Consider the following 20,567-nt stretch of genomic DNA (forward strand, 5'->3'; position numbering starts at 1 on the left):
GAGACCCTGACGCAGCTTCCCCTCCTGACGTTCGGGCTCCGAATCAGCTGATGCCAGAGGCCCAGCGAGCCGCATCCTCGCGGGGCATCTGTCTCTCGGCCAGTGAGAGCCGCTCCTAGGCCAGTCACAAGAAGCAGCAGCAGAGAGAGGTCACTGTGAGACCCAGAAAAACCAGAGCCCCCCCCCCAGCAGTTCCCATGAGCTCCCTGGCTACAACTGTCCTTGGCCAAGAAGGGGGAGCTTCCAGAGCAGCACACGGGCTGCCTGGCAACGTGACAAGGGATGCACACCAGGACAAGCAGCTCACGGCGCAGCCTACATGGAGCTCTCACAACTCACTGCTGAAGGCACAAGAGGGCGTTCTCGGCGGCGCCAAACACCAAACGGCCCTCTCCCCCTTGGCCCGCCGAGGACTGCGGTTTCCCAAGGCAGCGGACCGTGCGCCCCAGGGGAGTGGAGGCTTCCTCAAAACCACCCGCACCGCTTCACTCCTTGCTCCCACACGGAGGTGCACCTCCCTCGAGGCCTCAGCTCAGCCCCAGGAGGGCAGGCAGCCCGCCGCGGGGGCTGCTGGGTGGGGGTGCTCCTTACTTCCGCATGTCCCTGACGTCCTCCTGGCTGACCGAGTGCGGCGCCCCTTTGTGCAGCCTGTCCAGCCGGAGCGCCCGCGGAGAAGAGGGGGGGGAGGTTTCACATTTGATGGTCGTCTTGTCGTCTCGTACCTCTTCTCGGGAGGCTGGCAGCTGAGGGCGACACGGGCACGCATTCAGAATCACCAAGGCTCCAGCTGTAAGCACTGACTCGCTTGAAAACCCACGAGATCTACTTCTGCCAGCACAAAGAGCCAGGCTACGCTCACGCCCCTCGGAAGGGCCGTCCTGCTGGCGGGACGCAGGACCACCACGCAGCCGTGAACAAGGCGGGGAAGGGCTGACGTGGCAGGCACACGTGACCCACGCTCTGCCCTCCCGAAGTCCTGGCACCTTGTCATGAGGACAAGCACTGAAAGCAAAGCAAATCCATCAGAATCCCCTCCAGACAGCGTGAAGCTCACGGTGGAGACAGGACATAACGTGCTCACCTCGCGACGCCACTCAGAACCCTGGGGGGGCAGAAACCTCCGGGGCAAGACTGTCAACGGCATTGGGGGTGGGGCGGTTTATAGAAAAAGAACAGCTGGGACCACCACAGAGATGCTGGGTGTGTGGCCTCATTTCCCAGTGTGTGGGTGGGACGCTCGAGCTGAAGTGCCCGCCTTTCGCTCAGCGTGGCTGCAACAGGGAATCCCAGGTCCACCGCCATGAGATCTCTTTCCTCTTGGCAGGGAGGTGAGCACGCCTGTGTGTGGCCAGGGAGGTGAGCACGCCTGTGTGTGGCCAGGGAGGTGAGCACGCCTGTGTGTGGCCGCAGGCAGGGGCCTGGAGCACCAGCCACAGATTAACCCTTCAGGGAGCAGGCAGCACATGTCTTCCGGTTTTGAAGTAGGACTGGATTTCGTGCTTGGCAAGCATTTGTGTGTGGAGTGATTAACTTCCCATCTCTTTAATGGGATTCTGCGAAGTCCATCGATCCCACAGCAGCTCGGTAAGAACCAAGGGGATTTGGGCAAAGTGGAGCTCAGCCCATGAGGACATCACCCTAAGTAGTAGTGGATACATTCCACATCCTTTCCCAAATCCTAATTACAACCACAGAGCAGCAAAAGGCTATCCTAGCTACGACTCAACAACGGAAAACCTGGCCGGAGCCACAGCTCTCTTGGCTAATCCTCCCCCTGCGGCACTGGCAACAAGGGTTCTATAGTCCCGGTTGGGGCGCCGGATTCCGTCCCAGCTGCTCCTCTTCCAGGCCAGCTCTCTGCTGTGGCCCGGGAAGGCAGTGGAGGATGGCCAAGTGCCTGGGCCCTGTACCCGCATGGGAGACCAGGAGGAAGCACCTGGCTCCTGGCTTTGGATCGGCGCAGCGCACCAGCCATGGCAGCCATTGAGGGGTGAACCAACGGAAGGAAGGCCTTTCTCTCTGTCTCTCTCTCACTGTCTAACGCTGCCTATCAAAACAAAAACAAAAACAAACAACGGAAAACCTAACAGCTTCAAGCTCCTGTTAAAACAATCATTTTCTTAAAAACAAACAGGAGAGGGAGCAGCACACACAGGTGAGCTGCTGCAACAACCCAGTGGCACCTCCCTCACGAAGCCCCCGGGCTGCGCCGCCCAGCCAGCATCTGCCCTTCGCTCTTCCACAGTGAGAAGCAGCACTGGAACCTCCCAGCCATCCCTGCACCGAGACCAGGAAGCAGCACAAGCCAGCCAAGTCCCCTAGGTCTGCGCCAGCCGTCACCCTGGGCTGCGTCACTCCACACACCCCTGCTGTAGCCCTCACCACCAGAGACCAGCCGTCACCTGGGCTGCGTCACTCCACACACCCCTGCTGTAGCCCTCACCACCACAGGGACCAGCTGTCACCCTGGGCTGTGTCACTCCACACACCCCTGCTGTAGCCCTCACAACCAGAGACCAGCCGTTACCCTGGGCTGCGTCACTCCACACACCCCTGCTGTAGCCCTCACAACCAGAGACCAGCCGTCACCCTGGGCTGCGTCACTCCACACACCCCTGCTTTAGCCCTCACAACCAGAGACCAGCCGTCACCCTGGGCTGCGTCACTCCACACACCCCTGCTTTAGCCCTCACAACCAGAGACCAGCCGTCACCCTGGGCTGCGTCACTCCACACACCCCTGCTGTAGCCCTCACCACCAGAGACCAGCCGTCACCATGGGCTGCGTCACTCCACACACCCCTGCTGTAGCCCTCACAACCAGAGACCAGCCGTCACCCTGGGCTGCGTCACTCCACACACCCCTGCTGTAGCCCTCACCACCAGAGACCAGCCGTCACCCTGGGCTGCGTCACTCCACACACCCCTGCTGTAGCCCTCACCACCAGAGACCAGCCGTCACCATGGGCTGCGTCACTCCACACACCCCTGCTGTAGCCCTCACCACCAGAGACCAGCCGTCACCCTGGGCTGCGTCACTCCACACACCCCTGCTTTAGCCCTCACAACCAGAGACCAGCCGTCACCCTGGGCTGCGTCACTCCACACACCCCTGCTTTAGCCCTCACAACCAGAGACCAGCCGTCACCCTGGGCTGCGTCACTCCACACACCCCTGCTGTAGCTCTCACAACCAGAGACCTGCCGTCACCATGGGCTGCGTCACTCCACACACCCCTGCTGTAGCTCTCACAACCAGAGACCTGCCGTCACCATGGGCTGCGTCACTCCACACACCCCTGCTGTAGCCCTCACCACCAGAGACCAGCCGTCACCCTGGGCTGCGTCACTCCACACACCCCTGCTGTAGCCCTCACCACCAGAGACCAGCCGTCACCATGGGCTGTGTCACTCCACACACGCCTGCTGTAGCCCTCACCACCACAGGGACCAGCCGTCACCCTGGGCTGCGTCACTCCACACACCCCTGCTGTAGCCCTCACCACCACAGGGACCAGCCGTCACCCTGGGCTGTGTCACTCCACACACCCCTGCTGTAGCCCTCACCACCACAGGGACCAGCTGTCACCCTGGGCTGCGTCACTCCACACACCCCTGCTGTAGCCCTCACAACCAGAGACCAGCCGTCACCCTGGGCTGTGTCACTCCACACACCCCTGCTGTAGCCCTCACAACCAGAGACCAGCCGTCACCCTGGGCTGTGTCACTCCACACACCCCTGCTGTAGCCCTCACAACCAGAGACCAGCCGTCACCCTGGGCTGTGTCACTCCACACACCCCTGCTGTAGCCCTCACCACCACAGGGACCAGCTGTCACCCTGGGCTGCGTCACTCCACACACCCCTGCTGTAGCCCTCACCACCAGAGACCAGACATCACCTGGGCTGTGTCACTCCACACACCCCTGCTGTAGCCCTCACCACCACAGGGACCAGCCGTCACCCTGGGCTGTGTCACTCCACACACCCCTGCTGTAGCCCTCACCACAGGGACCAGCCGTCACCCTGGGCTGCGTCACTCCACACACCCCTGCTGTAGCCCTCACCACCAGAGACCAGCCGTCACCTGGGCTGTGTCACTCCACACACCCCTGCTGTAGCCCTCACCACCAGAGACCAGCCATCACCTGGGCTGTGTCACTCCACACACCCCTGCTGTAGCCCTCACCACCAGAGACCAGCCATCACCTGGGCTTGTCACTCCACACACCCCTGCTGTAGCCCTCACCACCAGAGACCAGCCGTCACCCTGGGCTGCGTCACTCCACACACCCCTGCTGTAGCCCTCACCACCAGAGACCAGCCATCACCTGGGCTGCGTCACTCCACACACCCCTGCTGTAGCCCTCACAACCAGAGACCAGCCGTCACCCTGGGCTGTGTCACTCCACACACCCCTGCTGTAGCCCTCACAACCAGAGACCAGCCGTCACCCTGGGCTGCGTCACTCCACACACCCCTGGCTGTAGCCCTCACAACCAGAGACCAGCCGTCACCCTGGGCTGCGTCACTCCACACACCCCTGCTGTAGCCCTCACCACCAGAGACCAGCCGTCACCCTGGGCTCGTCACTCCACACACCCCTGCTGTAGCCCTCACCACCAGAGACCAGCCGTCACCCTGGGCTGCGTCATTCCACACACCCCTGCTGTAGCCCTCACCACCAGAGACCAGCCGTCACCCTGGGCTGCGTCACTCCACACACCCCTGCTATAGCCCTCACCACCAGAGACCAGCCGTCACCCTGGGCTGCGTCACTCCACACACCCCTGCTGTAGCCCTCACAACCACAGGGACCAGCCGTCACCCTGGGCTGTGTCACTCCACACACCCCTGCTGTAGCCCTCACAACCAGAGACCAGCCGTCACCCTGGGCTGCGTCACTCCACACACCCCTGCTGTAGCCCTCACAACCAGAGACCAGCCGTCACCATGGGCTGTGTCACTCCACACACCCCTGCTGTAGCCCTCACAACCAGAGACCAGCCGTCACCATGGGCTGCGTCACTCCACACACCCCTGCTGTAGCCCTCACAACCAGAGACCAGCCGTCACCCTGGGCTGCGTCACTCCACACACCCCTGCTGTAGCCCTCACCACCAGAGACCAGCCATCACCCTGGGCTGTGTCACTCCACACACCCCTGCTGTAGCCCTCACCACCACAGGGACCAGCCGTCACCCTGGGCTGCGTCACTCCACACACCCCTGCTGTAGCCCTCACCACCAGAGACCAGCCGTCACCCTGGGCTGTGTCACTCCACACACCCCTGCTGTAGCCCTCACAACCAGAGACCAGCCGTCACCCTGGGCTGCGTCACTCCACACACCCCTGCTGTAGCCCTCACAACCAGAGACCAGCCGTCACCCTGGGCTGCGTCACTCCACACACCCCTGCTGTAGCCCTCACCACCAGAGACCAGCCGTCACCATGGGCTGCGTCACTCCACACACCCCTGCTGTAGCCCTCACCACCAGAGACAAGCCGTCATCCTGGGCTGCGTCACTCCACACACCCCTGGCTGTAGCCCTCACCACCACAGGGACCAGCCGTCACCCTGGGCTGTGTCACTCCACACACCCCTGCTGTAGCTCTCACAACCAGAGACCAGCCGTCACCCTGGGCTGCGTCACTCCACACACCCCTGCTGTAGCCCTCACAACCAGAGACCAGCCGTCACCCTGGGCTGCGTCACTCCACACACCCCTGCTGTAGCCCTCACAACCAGAGACCAGCCGTCACCCTGGGCTGTGTCACTCCACACACCCCTGCTGTAGCCCTCACAACCAGAGACCAGCCGTCACCCTGGGCTGCGTCACTCCACACACCCCTGCTGTAGCCCTCACAACCAGAGACCAGCCGTCACCCTGGGCTGTGTCACTCCACACACCCCTGCTGTAGCCCTCACCACCACAGGGACCAGCCGTCACCCTGGGCTGTGTCACTCCACACACCCCTGCTGTAGCCCTCACCACCACAGGGACCAGCCGTCACCCTGGGCTGTGTCACTCCACACACCCCTGCTGTAGCCCTCACAACCAGAGACCAGCCGTCACCCTGGGCTGTGTCACTCCACACACCCCTGCTGTAGCCCTCACCACCAGAGACCAGCCGTCACCCTGGGCTGCGTCACTCCACACATCCCTGCTGTAGCCCTCACAACCAGAGACCAGCCGTCACCCTGGGCTGCGTCACTCCACACACCCCTGCTGTAGCCCTCACAACCAGAGACCAGCCGTCACCCTGGGCTGCGTCACTCCACACACCCCTGCTATAGCCCTCACAACCAGAGACCAGCCGTCACCCTGGGCTGCGTCACCCCACACACCCCTGCTATAGCCCTCACAACCAGAGACCAGCCGTCACCCTGGGCTGCGTCACCCCACACACACTCCTGCTGTAGCTCTCACAATCACAAAGCTCCTCACAGTCGCCAGGCTGCACACTGAGGTAACTGGGGGTCAAGGTACCCAAGCATAAATCAACCACCACCCCCTTCACTAAGAATATCTTTTGGGCCAGCGCTTTGGCATAGTGGGCTGGGCTTCCACCTGCAGTGCGGGCGTCCCATATGGGCCCTGGCTCATGTCCTGGCTGCTCCTCTCTATGGCCTGGGAAAGCAGTGGAAGATGGATCAGGTGTTGGACCCCAGCACCCACGTGGGAGACCTGGAAGAAGCTCCTGGCTCCTGGCTTTGGACTGGCCCAGCTCCAGCCATGGCAGCCATTTGGGAAGTGAACCAGGGGATAGAGGACCCCTCTGTCTCTCCCTCTCTGTAACTCTGCCTCTCAAATAAATAAATAAAATGCTAAAAAAGAAGAAGAAAAGAAAAAGAAAATCTTCCTAGCAAAAACCCAAGCCAAACACAAGTGAGTGGGCTCAAGGCTGTGCTTGATGCTCTGCCGCCGTGTGGGCAGCTGCGGCACTGACAAGCACCACGGGGTCGCTGACCCAGGGGCCGAGCCAAGGCACAGGCAGGGTCACAGCGCAGTCACACACGAAGCAGTGGCGGAGCAGGCACTGGGGCCCAAGCAGCCTGTGTGGCACTGGGCGTGTGCAGGGGAGCGGCTCCCCACCGCAGGGCTGTCCCTCAGCAGCAGGCTGCAGGGGTGCACGGCGGACCACACGGACCACAGCACGGCAGGGGCTGCAGGGCTGCAATTCGGGGACAACATACGCAACGGTCACCCTATGCCTCCCTGGGTGGGGATGCTGCTGGAGAAAAGGCAGGCTGGGTGGGAAGCGGCCAAGGGCCCAGGGCTCGAACCCAGCCCTCCGCACTGCCGGGGATGGCTTTTGTGAGCCGGCACAGGAGCCTGCCCCCACCACCCAGCAGAAGCTCACTACGCACCAGGCAGCATCATCAGAACTGCTCTTCCCCACACTTAACTTAGCCCCCACCCCAGTAACTTTAACTTGGAAAAATACTGCGCCTGCTGCCAATATGCACACAGTGGCTAAGGCGGAGAGGCGGGAGAGCGGAGCCCCATGCCCGCCCGGCCTGTGAACGCGCCACTTCTCACAGAGCCTGGCTCTCAGCACGCAGCAGCACCCCATCCCTGACCAGCTCAGGGACACCGCGGTGTGCTGTGAGGGGAGACGGGCTCCTCGAGACGCTACCAGACACGAGGGGTGGCAGTGACTACGCAGCTTACCTTTCTACGGTGTTTCCTTAAATCACTAGGCTGACAGGCGCATGCAAAGAAATGAAGAAAAACCAGATTTACTGCACACTTTGAAGTTAAAAATGCAAGGGTCAATACAGGCAAATCATTAACACAGGAATGACAGGACAGACAGGAGTGAAACAGGATTACAGAAAACATAACTGGAAACAACATTTTTTCACTACAAAATTTAAATAAGTTATTCAAGATTTACTAGCCAAACACTAGCAATCATACTCAGAAAGATAAAATTATATTTCAACATATGCGATTTATTAAAATATGGCATTCTATAAAAGGGGTCTAATAATTGTATATTCCAAGCCAAATCTCTCTATGATTTGTCGTCTTTAATAGAAAACATGCTGTAATTTAAGATATCACTCAACTAGATGAGAAAATCATTATAATATGTATTGTAAAACTGAACAAACCTACGTTTAGTTAATCATCTACTGGACATTAATGTAAAATCCTTACCTAGAATTTGACTTACAACTTCTCAAAAATAAATTTATTGCTTAAAGCAAGGTATCCTGTGAAAATATATAAGAACAAAAGCTAGCAGAGTATCAGGTAGAATCTTTGCATCCTATGATTGATCTAAGATATTTTAATGAAGAAATGGTCTATTAAAGACAGTGATCTATTTCAGTAAGTTGATGAGTTTAGTCTAGACGAATCATCAAACCCAGAAGGAATACTGTTGGGTAAAGCTTCCGTTAATTCTACACTTAGCGTACTTCTTTATATAGAAATATTTTATTTGTGAATTAGGTGATCCTACACAATTTGAGTAAAAACACCCATAACCACCTATATCATGCCTGTATACACACGTGTTATACAGTGATAGGTTAATGATAATTTATCACTGTGGAGAAAAAAGTACATTTTAGAAACAAAGACTACTAAGTGTATGATCCAGCACAGAACCCCATCGGTCAGCCCCGCAGCTGCTGGGGCACCTGTGCATGCAACGGGAACTGTCCCGGTGGCCGGGGGGGCTTGGGAGGGCCGTCTGAGGGACAGCTACAGACCGGAGGGGCCTGGGTCTGCAGCAGAGACGATGCTGGAGACGGCTAACACAACAGAGCAAACCGGGGCGGCGCAGGAAGCGGCCCAGCCTGCGAGCAGACTGCCAGCGGCCACGTTCCCACACCAGCGCAAAGTAAACGTTCACACTCTGCAGAGAACTAAGCGGAGAAACCGTCAAAGACTAAAACATCAATTCAGCAGCTAAGGCGCAAATCACTCACAAACCAACGAGATAACACATGCTGGCGGACGCTGCCACTAACCCTGACAACAGCCGGCCACGGAGAGAACGACAGAGGTGCAGTGGGAAAGCGGGGGCTGTGGACACCATCTGACCCAGGACCAACACCTGGACCTGACACACAGGAAGGACTGCGGCCTGCAGCCCTGCACGCCGAGTGTGGCAGAACCTACCCGGCCTGTCTGGACTTGCCTCACTCCACTCTCTGGACACCGCGGTGTGCACCACTATCTACCTCATCAACTACGAATGCCCAGAAAACAGAACCACACCTGGACTCACACAAACGCGCGGCGGCCTGCTGACCTGGTGTGCAGACCTGAAATCTAACTTGGCACGGTGGAATAACCACACTATCAGGTAGTTCTCGAGATCGATCCTGAACCTCTCAGAATAACAAATGTGTTTAAAAACAAACAAACAAAAAGCCAATTCACAGTGTCTGTGACACAGGACAGGCGGGCTGCAGGAAGGGCCCGCAGGCAAAGGCGGGTACTTACGAGAGTCATGACGCCCAGTCTGTCCACCTCCCGGGCGGGGCTGTGAGGAACCCTTCTTGGGGTGGAGCGGCCACTGCCTGGAGGGGAGGAGCCGGCCAGCGAGGAAGCAGGGTAGGGGGGAATGGAGCTCATTGATCTAAAACGACCAAGACTGTCTAAGCTGCCACTGCCGACGCGACTTTCGATCTCCTCCGCCCGCTGCTCCGTGTTCTCCTTCTCTTCTTGGATCAACCTAAAACAGAACAAAGGCCGTCACCACCCTCGCCAGCAGAGACCAACGTGCTCACCCCGCACTGCTCGGAGCAAACGCCAGTGCGTCGCTCCATCCTTTGCCTCTTTTCATCTTGGTAGTGGCTGACTATCAGGCCAGAAAGTGCACTGGCTCTGCTGCCGCCCATGCTTGCTCCGCTTACTTAACCTAACATTCAGATGAACACTTTGCAGGTGGCTGCCTGGCAACCGGCTGTATGGCTGCGACTGAGCATCCCCCTGGTGAACACTGAAATACTCCAGCTTTGCAAGTTTTAGCTCCTGTTCTAGAAACAGAGTTGCGCACGTATCGGCAGATTTCTCCAACTAGAAATCAGGAGCTCTTGACACAAAAAACTGGCCCACGGAGCCATCAGGCGTTCCCTCCCTGGAACTCACACTCAGTGAGGACCCCAAACCCACTGATCTCAGGTTCACATTCAAACCCGAATCGGCTGACAGAGTCATCTACTGGCCTCAGCTGGGTTTCCAGGTCACGCCAACAACGGGACATTCACTACAATTCCAAACGAGTGCTCCTCTCTCCTGAGTGTCAGGGGTGACTAACAGTAATTTTTTTTTAAAGATTTACTTATTTGAGAGGTAGAGCTACAGTGCTCACTTCGGCAGCACATATACTAAAACTGAGAGGGAGAGTTGCATACAGACAGAGAAAGGGAGAACCAGAGAGAGAGGTCTGGACCTCTCTAGGGCCAGACCGAAGCCAGGAGCAAGGAGTTTCTTTGGGGTCTCCTCTGTGGGCGCAGGGGCCTGAGGACTTGTGTTATCCTCCACTGCTCTCCCAGGCCACAGCAGAGAGCTGGATTGGAAGTGGAGCAGCCAGGACTCGAACTGGTGCCCATATGGGATGCTGGCACCACAGGTGGCAGCGTGACCCACTATGCCACAGCACCAGCCCCAGAACAACAATTTTTTTTTTTTTTTTTTTTTTTGACAGGCAGAGTGGACAGTGAGAGAGAGACAGAGAGAAAGGTCTTCCTTTTGCCGTTGGTTCACCCTCCAATGGCCGCCGCGGTAGGCGCGCTGCGGCCGGCGCACCGCGCCGATCCGATGGCAGGAGCCAGGTGCTTCTCCTGGTCTCCCATGGGGTGCAGGGCCCAAGGACTTGGGCCATCCTCCACTGCACTCCCTGGCCACAGCAGAGAGCTGGCCTGGAAGAGGGGCAACCGGGACAGGATCGGTGCCCCGACCGGGACTAGAACCCGGTGTGCCGGCGCCGCAAGGCGGAGGATTAGCCTAGTGAGCCGCGGCGCCGGCCCCAGAACAACAATTTTAATGCAGGAGTCACAGGGGCTGGTGATGTGGCACAGAGGACTCAGACCACTGCAATGACCGGATCCCATGGAGCTGCTCCACTTCCCATTCAGCTCCCAGCCAATGCGCCTGGAAGGCAGCAGCAGATGGCCAAGTGCTTGAGTCCCTGCCACCCACGTAAGAGACCAGGAGGGAGTTCCTGGCTCCTGGCTTTGGCCTGACCTGGCCTGGCCTGGCTCCATCCTTTGTGGCCATCTGGGGAGTGAACAAGCAAATGGAAGAACCCTCCCTCCCTCCCTCTCTCTCTCTCTCTAACTTTGCCTTTGTAAATAAATTTTTCTTAAAGAGTACTTCAAAAAGTTCATGAAAATACATATTCTGGGGGCCGGCACTGTGGCACAGTGGGTTAAAGCCCTGGCCTGAAGTGCCGGCATCCCATATGGGCGCCGGTTCTAGTCCCGGCTGCTCCTCTTCCGATCCAACTCTGCTATGGCCCAGGAAAGCAGCAGAAGATGGCCCAAGTCCTTGGGCCCCTGCATCCACGTGGGAGACCTGAAGGAAGCTCCTGGTTCCTGGCTTCAGATTGGCGCAGCTCCGGCCGTTGCGGCCATCTGGGGAGTGAACCAATGGATGGAAGACCTTTCTCTCTGTCTCTCTCTGCCTTTCCTCTCTGTAACTCTGACTTTCAAATAAATAAAATAATTTTTAAAAATACATATTTTGTAAAAACTGATTTCAAAATATTTTGCACCCATATAAACTTATCTTTTAATTCCATTTTCTACTTTTTTTTTTTTTTTTTTGTAATTCAAGCGGCAGACACACAGAGACAGAACTCCAATCTTCTGGTTTATTCCCCAAGCCTGCAATGATCAGAACTTGGCTATGCCAAAGCTGGGAACTCAATTCCAGTGTCCCACGTGGCTGACAGGGGTCCAACTACCTGAGTCACCTGCTTCCTCCTAGGGTCTGCTCTAGCAGGAGCTAAGACTCAAACCCAGGCACTCTGCCATGGGACAGGCACACCCCAGCCACCAAGCCAAACACCCCTACACCAACTTCCTGATATTACCTGACTATACCGGTAATTACTTGTCTAACAATAAAATACACAAATGTTCTAGCTACCCTCCCAATTAAAGTTCAATTCAGGGGCCGGTGCTGTGTGGCATGGCAGGTAAAGCCGCCACCTGCAGTCCTGGCATCCTGTATGGGGCTGGTTTGAGACCCAGCTGTTCCACTTCCGCTCCAGCTCTCTCTCTAAGGCCTGGGAAAACAGACAAAGATGGCCCAAGTCTTTGGGCCCCTGCATCCACAGGGGAAACCTGGAAGAAGCTCCTGGCTTCTGACTGGCCGTTGTGGCCATCTGGGGAGTGAACCAGCAGATGGAAGACCCACCTCTCTCCCTCTGCCTCTCTGCAACTCTTTCAAATAAATACATTTTTAAAAGATTTTATTTATTTATTTGAGAGGTAGAGTTACAGGCAGTGAGAGAAGAGGTCTTCTATCCGCTGGCTCAGTCCCCAGATGGCCGCAACAGCCGGAGCTGCGCCGACCCGGAGCCAGGAGCTTCTTTCCAGTCTCCCACATGGCTGCAGGGGCCCAAGCACTTGGGCCATCCTCTACTGCTTTCCCAGGCCATAGCAGAGAGCTGGACTGGCCCCAATATGGGAGGCCGGCGCTGCAGACTGAGGACTAACCACTATGCCACGATGCCGGCCCCAATAAATCTTTAAAAAAAAAAAGTTCCATTCATACTTCTGGTTATCACTAACAGAGGAAAATCTACAAGTCAACGGACAGGACCCGGGCCTCTACACCACATCTATCTGTTACATTTAAAAATGTAAAACTGCCAAACAGTACATGGTCACAATTAGAAACTGGAGGTGAGGAACCCCCTGGGGCCTCGGCCTCCCCAGCGCGGGCGCCGGCAGCGGAGCGGTTCACAAAGTGCCAGCTCTCGCCACTGTCTCTCCAACCGGCCTCCCCCGCGCGGGCGCCGGCAGCGGAGCGGTTTACAAAGTGCCAGCCCTCGCCACGTCTCTCCAACCGGCCTCCCCCGCGCGGGCTCCGGCAGCGGAGCGGTTTACAAAGTGCCAGCCCTCGCCACTGTCTCTCCAACCGGCCTTCTCCGCGCTGCCTCAGGCACCCCCACCTGCCCTGAGTTCAGCCACAGCTCCACAGGGTCCACGCTCCTAGGATCAGGATCAAGCCCAGGGGGCAAATACAGGACACCCCTGGTCACACCACCGGGCTCCCTCCTCCCTGCAAAGGAAGTCCCGGATCGGACTCCACCCTGGCTGCCTTCTGCGATTCTCCCGTTACAACTGCCAACAGAGCTGCTCAGGAAAAACCCTTACAAGACACACAGTGAGCCGGCGCCGTGGCTCACTGGGCCAATCCTCCCCCTGTGGCACCGGCACCCCGGGTTCTAGCCCCGGTTGGGGCACCGGGTTCGGTCCCGGTTGCCCCTCTTCCAGGCCAGCTCTCTGCTGTGGCCCAGGAGGGCAGTGGAGGATGGCCCAAGTGCTTGGGCCCTGCACCCGCATGGGAGACCAGGAGAAGCACCTGGCTCCTGGCTTTGGATCGGCGCAGCACGCCGGCCGTAGCGGCCATTTAGGGGGTGAACCAACAGAAAAGGAAGACCTTTCTCTTTGTCTCTAACTCTGCCTGTCAAAAAAAAAAAAAAAAAAAAAAAACACACACACACACGGTGAGACCACAGGGCCCAAGCACACAGCCCTTGCCCTGAAGACAGCACGTGTGCTCTAGCACACACGGGGGGCACACGCATGGGTGGCAACATACACTTCTCCCGGGGCAGGCACCTGAACGTGCGGTGCACTGCTGCTGGGGGTGTGCGGTGTCAGGCGACAGCTCCGGCCAGGACAGGGGACAAGCTGCTCTTCCCTCACTGTCCACCACAGCTCTAACTTCTGCTTGTAGGGCTGGCCCCTCGCGTGTCTCCTGGAAGTCGCACCTCGGCTGGTGGTGGCCGGTGGAAGGAAAGCCACTTCCCACCCGCGCTCGACCAGGCCGTCTCCTCCTATTCTAGACCCTGGGCAGCTGGGGCCCTCCTGGCTCTGCTTCTGTCCCAGCTGGGCCTGGGTCTTCGTGGTGCTCTCCCGCTGTGCCTTTGGCTTCTGGAAAGAGGAACCAAACCCCTTCACCTCCCGCAACATCCTGCACCAAAGCACTGGCCCCTTGTCCACAAGGACGCCCTGGTGGCCTGCATTTCAGAATCAAGGCGATAACCTGCTGTGCCACGATGCTGGCCCCCAGCGTCAGATTCTTCCCCCAGAACTCCAGAGGGCTCTCTGGCCGAGGCACGCTGAGCAAACGCTGCTGCTTGCTCTGGACCTGCCCCAGCGCAGCGCCACTCCTGCCGGGGGCACACACCTGATCTCCTTGTTGATGGCGTCCAGCTGCTCCTGCAGCATCACGGCCAGCGTCTGCGCATCAGCCTGCCCGCTGGGCGACCACAGGTCCACGGCACTGAGCACGGTGTCCCTGTCATCCTCACCGTCAGACACGTCCACGTCACTCTCAAAGGCCTGGGCCACATTGGCCAAGACGCTGGCTTGCTGGGCACGCTCCCAGTCCTGCTCGTTCAGAGTCTGTACCTGTGAACAAGGGAGCCCACTGTCAGACCACAGCAACCTCTCCGAAACCCAGAACCTTCTCAACGGGAGCCCAGAGCTAGGGAGAAGGGTCATGGGTACGGGCCGCTGACCCCACGTAGACAAGCAGTCTCTGAGCAATGGAGGAGGGGACAAGCCATGACCAGGCTGCCCCTGCAGTGTCTCAGCGTGGACACCAGCACCTCACCGACTCCACTCACCACAGGGCGAGGACAGTGGAGACACACAGGAAACTGCACAGCAGCAGGCCCCAGTGAACCACACTAAGTCACGACCGTCACTTCTGAGGTTCACGGAGGACTGCAAGTGCTCTCCGGTGACACATACCTACTCTGAGTTTCCAGATCCTGCCCTGCTGGGAGAAGCAGGGAGCGAAAGCCAGATCAGAGAACCAGGAACATGGCTCTGGACAGGCTGCCGCCCCGGCACACAGCAAGGCTGAGCCCAGAGCACTCACACAAGCCTGGGAGCTGGGGCTGTGCGGCTCCGTCACAGCCTCCTCCTCCCTGCTCACTCCCAGCCGGGGGCCCTGCTCCCATTTCATGGATGTCACAGCTGTGTTCCGGCACTCCTCCTGCCCCCTCCGGAGGCAGCCCCCGTTGCTGGGCACAGCACTCACCCCCTGGCTCACCTAACAACGTCCGCCATCATGCGCATCAGTGTAAGAAGGCGTTCCCCCACCTCCCACTCTGAAACCCCAGGCTCCTCCCACGGTGCCTCCTGCGCTTCCTCCCCGCCCACCCTCCTGACCCCGCAGCAGAGCCACACCGCCAAAGCCATGGTGGCGGCCCTGTCCATCTGATCAGCCAGCTGCCCCCTCAGCCAGTCCTGTCCAGAACTCCATCTCCTGGTTTCCTCCTAGCCAGTGGCACTGCTCACCTCTATCTCGTGCCGACTCCCCTCTACCCATCTGACCTCCAAGCTGGGAACTCCCAGGCTCCATCCAAGAACCTCCACTCTACCAAGGGGCACCCACGTGGTGACCTCACCCCACACTCCCTGCCTTGCCTTTACCCACCCCTGCACGCTCACGACCCACACTCCCTGCCTTGCCTTTACCCACCCCCTGCACGCTCACGATCCCACACTTCCTGCCTTGTGCCTTTACCCACCCCTGCACGCTCACAATCCCACACTCCCTGCCTTGTGCCTTTACCCACCCCTGCACGCTCACGATCCCACACTTCCTGCCTTGCCTTTACCCACCCCTGCACGCTCACGACCCACACTCCCTGCCTTGTGCCTTTACCCACCCCTGCACGCTCACGACCCACACTCCCTGCCTTGCCTTTACCCACCCCTGCACGCTCACGATCCCACACTTCCTGCCTTGCCTTTACCCACCCCTGCACGCTCACAACCCACACTCCCTGCCTTGTGCCTTTACCCACCCCTGCACGCTCACGACCCACACTCCCTGCCTTGCCTTTATCCACCCCTGCACGCTCACGACCCACACTCCCTGCCTTGTGCCTTTACCCACCCCCTGCACGCTCACGACCCACACTTCCTGCCTTGTGCCTTTACCCACCCCCTGCACGCTCACGACCCACACTCCCTGCCTTGCCTTTACCCACTCCTGCATGCTCACGACCCACACTCCCTGCCTTGTGCCTTTACCCACCCCTGCACGCTCACGACCCACACTTCCTGCCTTGTGCCTTTACCCACCCCTGCACGCTCACGACCCACACTTCCTGCCTTGTGCCTTTACCCACCCCTGCACGCTCACGACCCACACTTCCTGCCTTGCCTTTACCCACCCCTGCACGCTCACGACCCACACTCCCTGCCTTGTGTCTTTACCCACCCCTGCACGCTCACAATCCGACACTCCCTGCCTTGCCTTTACCCACCCCTGCACGCTCACAACCCACACTCCCTGCCTTGCCTTTACCCACCCCTGCACGCTCAGGATGCTACGCTTGGCTCTCAGTGCTACAATGCCCTCCAGCCTCCCACACTGGACTACCCCAGGGCCTGCCTGATGCCCACCTACCTGAACGCTGAGGCTCAGCTCCAGCCCTGACCGTCTGTGGTCACCTGCACCTGCCCTTCATGCTACCCCATGCCCAGCCGTCCTGGTGGCACTGCATGACAGGGACTGAGATACGGCCCTCTTCCTCAGGCCACGCTCTTGGTCCCCACAGTGACATCTCCCTGGCCACCCAACTGAACACCTGCATTGCTCCCCCCACTGCAGGCTCAGCTCCCAGCCCTGCTTACTGCTATCTCACGACAAGGAAGGCTCAGAGTGACTGCCACCGCCTCCCTCTAGGGGTGACAGGTGATGCCCGCAATGCCCTGGGGGCTGGGGGCTCAGTCACTTGAAGGGACACTCTCAAGACAGGGCCAGGGAGGCGCTGAGCTTCCCTCTCCCTCCTGCTGAGAACCTGAGCTGACGATGCAGCGCCAGGCTGTGAGGACCCTCACCCAGCCCGGCAACAGGCCCTCACCTCGGGCTGCCAGACTCATTGAGCTTTGACACCTACAACATCGCCAGACCCAGGTCAGCTCGTGAGTCGATAGAAACTGAGAACCGGGAGCCCCCTGTGTTACAGCCAAAAACTACACGGTCACTTGTCACACGGCTCCCTGCACACACCACACCCACTCCACGGTCACACCCACTCCACGGTCACACCCACTCCACGGTCACGAGGCCCCCTGCACACCCCGCACCCACTCCACGGTCACACCCACTACACTGTCACGAGGCCCCCTGCACACACCGCACCTACTCCACGGTCACACAGCTCCCTGCACACACACACCCACTCCACGGTCACACCCACTCCATGGTCACGCGGCTCCCTGCACACCCCGCACCCACTCCTCGGTCACACCCACTCCATGGTCACACGGCCCCCTGTACACCCCGCACCCACTCCTCGGTCACACCCACTCCACAGTCACACGGCCCCCTGCACACACCACACCCACTCCACGGTCACACGGCCCCCTGCACACACCGCACCCACTCCTCGGTCACACCCACTCCACGGTCACGAGGCTCCCTGCACACACTGCACCCACTCCACGGTCACACCCACTCCACGGTCACACGGCCCCTGCACACACCGCACCCACTCCATGGTCACATGGCTCCCTGCACACACCACACCCACTCCACGGTCATACGGCCCCCTGCACACACCGCACCCACTCCTCGGTCACACCCACTCCACGGTCACACGGCCCCCTGCACACCCCGCACCCACTCCACAGTCACACCCACTCCACGGTCACACGGCCCCCTGCACACACCGCACCCACTCCACGGTCACACCCACTCCACGGTCACATGGCTCCCTGCACACACCACACCCACTCCACGGTCACACCCACTCCACGGTCACACGGCCCCCTGCACACCCCGCACCCACTCCATGGTCACATGGCTCCCTGCACACACACACCCACTCCACGGTCACACCCACTCCATGGTCACACGGCCCCCTGCACACCCCGCACCCACTCCATGGTCATACCCACTACACTGTCACACGGCTCCCTGCACACACACACCCACTCCATGGTCACGCGGCCCCCTGCACACACTGCACCTACTCCATGGTCACATGGCTCCCTGCACACACCGCACCCACTCCACGGTCACACCCACTCCATGGTCACACGGCCCCCTGCACACCCCGCACCCACTCCACGGTCACACCCACTCCACGGTCACACGGCTCCCTGCACACACCGCACCCACTCCACGGTCACACCCACTCCATGGTCACACGGCCCCCTGCACACCCCGCACCCACTCCACGGTCACACCCACTCCACGGTCACACAGCTCCCTGCACACACCACACCCACTCCATGGTCACACCCACTCCACGGTCACACGGCCCCCTGCACACACCGCACCCACTCCATGGTCACATGGCTCCCTGCACACCCCGCACCCACTCCACGGTCACACCCACTCCATGGTCACACGGCCCCCTGCACACCCCGCACCCACTCCATGGTCACACGGCTCCCTGCACACACACACCCACTCCACGGTCACGCGGCCCCCTGCACACACTGCACCTACTCCATGGTCACACGGCTCCCTACACACACACACCCACTCCATGGTCACGCGGCCCCCTGCACACCCCGCACCCACTCCATGGTCATACCCACTACACTGTCACACGGCTCCCTGTACACACACACCCACTCCACGGTCACACCCACTCCACAGTCACACGGCCCCCTGCACACCCCGCACCCACTCCTCGGTCACACGGCTCCCTGTACACACACACCCACTCCACGGTCACACCCACTCCACGGTCACACCCACTCCTCGGTCACACGGCTCCCTGCACACACACACCCACTCCACGGTCACACCTACTCCATGGTCACACGGCCCCCTGCACACACCGCACCCACTCCATGGTCACATGGCTCCCTGCACACCCCGCACCCACTCCACGGTCACACCCACTCCACGGTCACGCGGCTCCCTGCACACCCCGCACCCACTCCACGGTCACACCCACTCCACGGTCACGCGGCTCCCTGCACACACCGCACCCACTCCACGGTCACACGGCCCCCTGCACACCCCGCACCCACTCCTCGGTCACACGGCTCCCTGCACACACACACCCACTCCACGGTCACGCGGCTCCCTGCACACCCCGCACCCACTCCATGGTCACATGGCTCCCTGCACACACACACCCACTCCACGGTCACGCGGCCCCCTGCACACCCCGCAGCTTTCCTGCCCTGCGCCAGCCCTGTCGGCTCAGTGCCTCACCCAGCAGTGCTGACGGACTCGCCGCTGCACAGCGCAGAGCGGGGGCACCTGTGGACCCTTCTCACTGATGGCGTGATGTGCACTGGCATTCCCTTTAATGACGACTTCAAATCCACACCAACAGTGCAGCTGTGAGGAAACTAGCTTCCTGGAAGTTCTGCTCTTTACAACGACAACCCAAAAAAACCCCATTTCCCTAAAGTCAAGTCCCAGCATAAAAAGAAGCGTGGCGGGAGGGGCAGAGCGTGTTCCGGGAGGAGTCCCAGGACAGCCTGGCGACTCCCGCGTGAGCAGGGCCTTGCCTTGGAGGGCTCATCCCGCAGCGCTGCCAGCCGGCCCTTCTGGGGGCGCCGCAGCACGGCGCTGGTGCTGTAGGCGTCCGTGTGACCATCCGCCGCGGGAAACCTGAAGTCTGGGACGCTGCCCAAGTGGGGTCGGCTGAAACGGAAAAAAAAACAAAAGGTGGCTGCTGTTAGAAGAAAAGTAAACTAGCTCCCTGACTGCTAGTCCCGCTGAGAGGCACCTGGTCGGGAGCACGTCCTACCACAGGGTGCACGGCGCCAAGGAAGCCACCTCCCTCTCCTGCCCTGACGGCGGCCGCCTGCTCTCTCTGCAGCTGGCAGCCCTGGGATCGAGGCAAACCCACGTAACCCACAACAGAATAAGGAGGATGCCGCAACTGGGTCTGCAGAGGACAGACGCAGCTCAGTCCTCCCTGCGCACGGACGGCTCTCACACGGCTGAGGACAGGCCACCCAGCACTGTGGGTCCCCACTGGCCCAGGACCTGCCTGCACAGCTCCGGCTTCAGAACCCCTTCCAGCTCGGCTGCAGGCGGCCATGGCTGGCCCTGGTGTTGATTCAAAAGCACAGGGCTGTGTGTAAGTGATCAGCAGAAAACCAGCGCCATGAAGGAACCGCCAGGGAGAGGTGGGGGCCTGTGCAGCCGACATGGAGGAGCTGTTGCCCACCGGCTGCTCCCACAGCACACGCCCTAGGAAGATCATGTGGCAGTGGGAGACCAGGCCACAAACCTCGGCCACAGCAGCCCACGCACCATGCCTCCTTACACTGTCTCAACTCTACATACCAGGAAACTCCTTGTTCTCTGGGAAAGGTGGTGGCTACCTTCATTCTCACAAATCTTCAAAGATCTCACAAGAC

General features: G+C 59.6%; 1 protein-coding gene across 4 annotated transcripts in view; it reads right to left on the bottom strand.

Moving 5' to 3' along the window:
- PPFIA1 (PTPRF interacting protein alpha 1) overlaps window positions 1–20,567 on the bottom strand; it is a 110,636-nt gene that overhangs the window by 23,522 nt on the left and 66,547 nt on the right. For all 4 annotated transcript variants that reach the window (XM_062195685.1, XM_062195684.1, XM_062195683.1 and 1 more), the window contains exons 14-17: window positions 19,707–19,842; window positions 14,392–14,615; window positions 9,466–9,697; window positions 592–743 (exon numbers count right to left, since the gene is read on the bottom strand). In XM_062195685.1, the coding sequence (XP_062051669.1) occupies window positions 592–743; window positions 9,466–9,697; window positions 14,392–14,615; window positions 19,707–19,842 (744 nt within the window). The remainder of the gene's footprint in view (window positions 1–591; window positions 744–9,465; window positions 9,698–14,391; window positions 14,616–19,706; window positions 19,843–20,567) is intronic.

Source organism: Lepus europaeus, chromosome 7 (assembly GCF_033115175.1).
Source record: "Lepus europaeus isolate LE1 chromosome 7, mLepTim1.pri, whole genome shotgun sequence".
Taxonomy (NCBI): domain Eukaryota; kingdom Metazoa; phylum Chordata; class Mammalia; order Lagomorpha; family Leporidae; genus Lepus; species Lepus europaeus.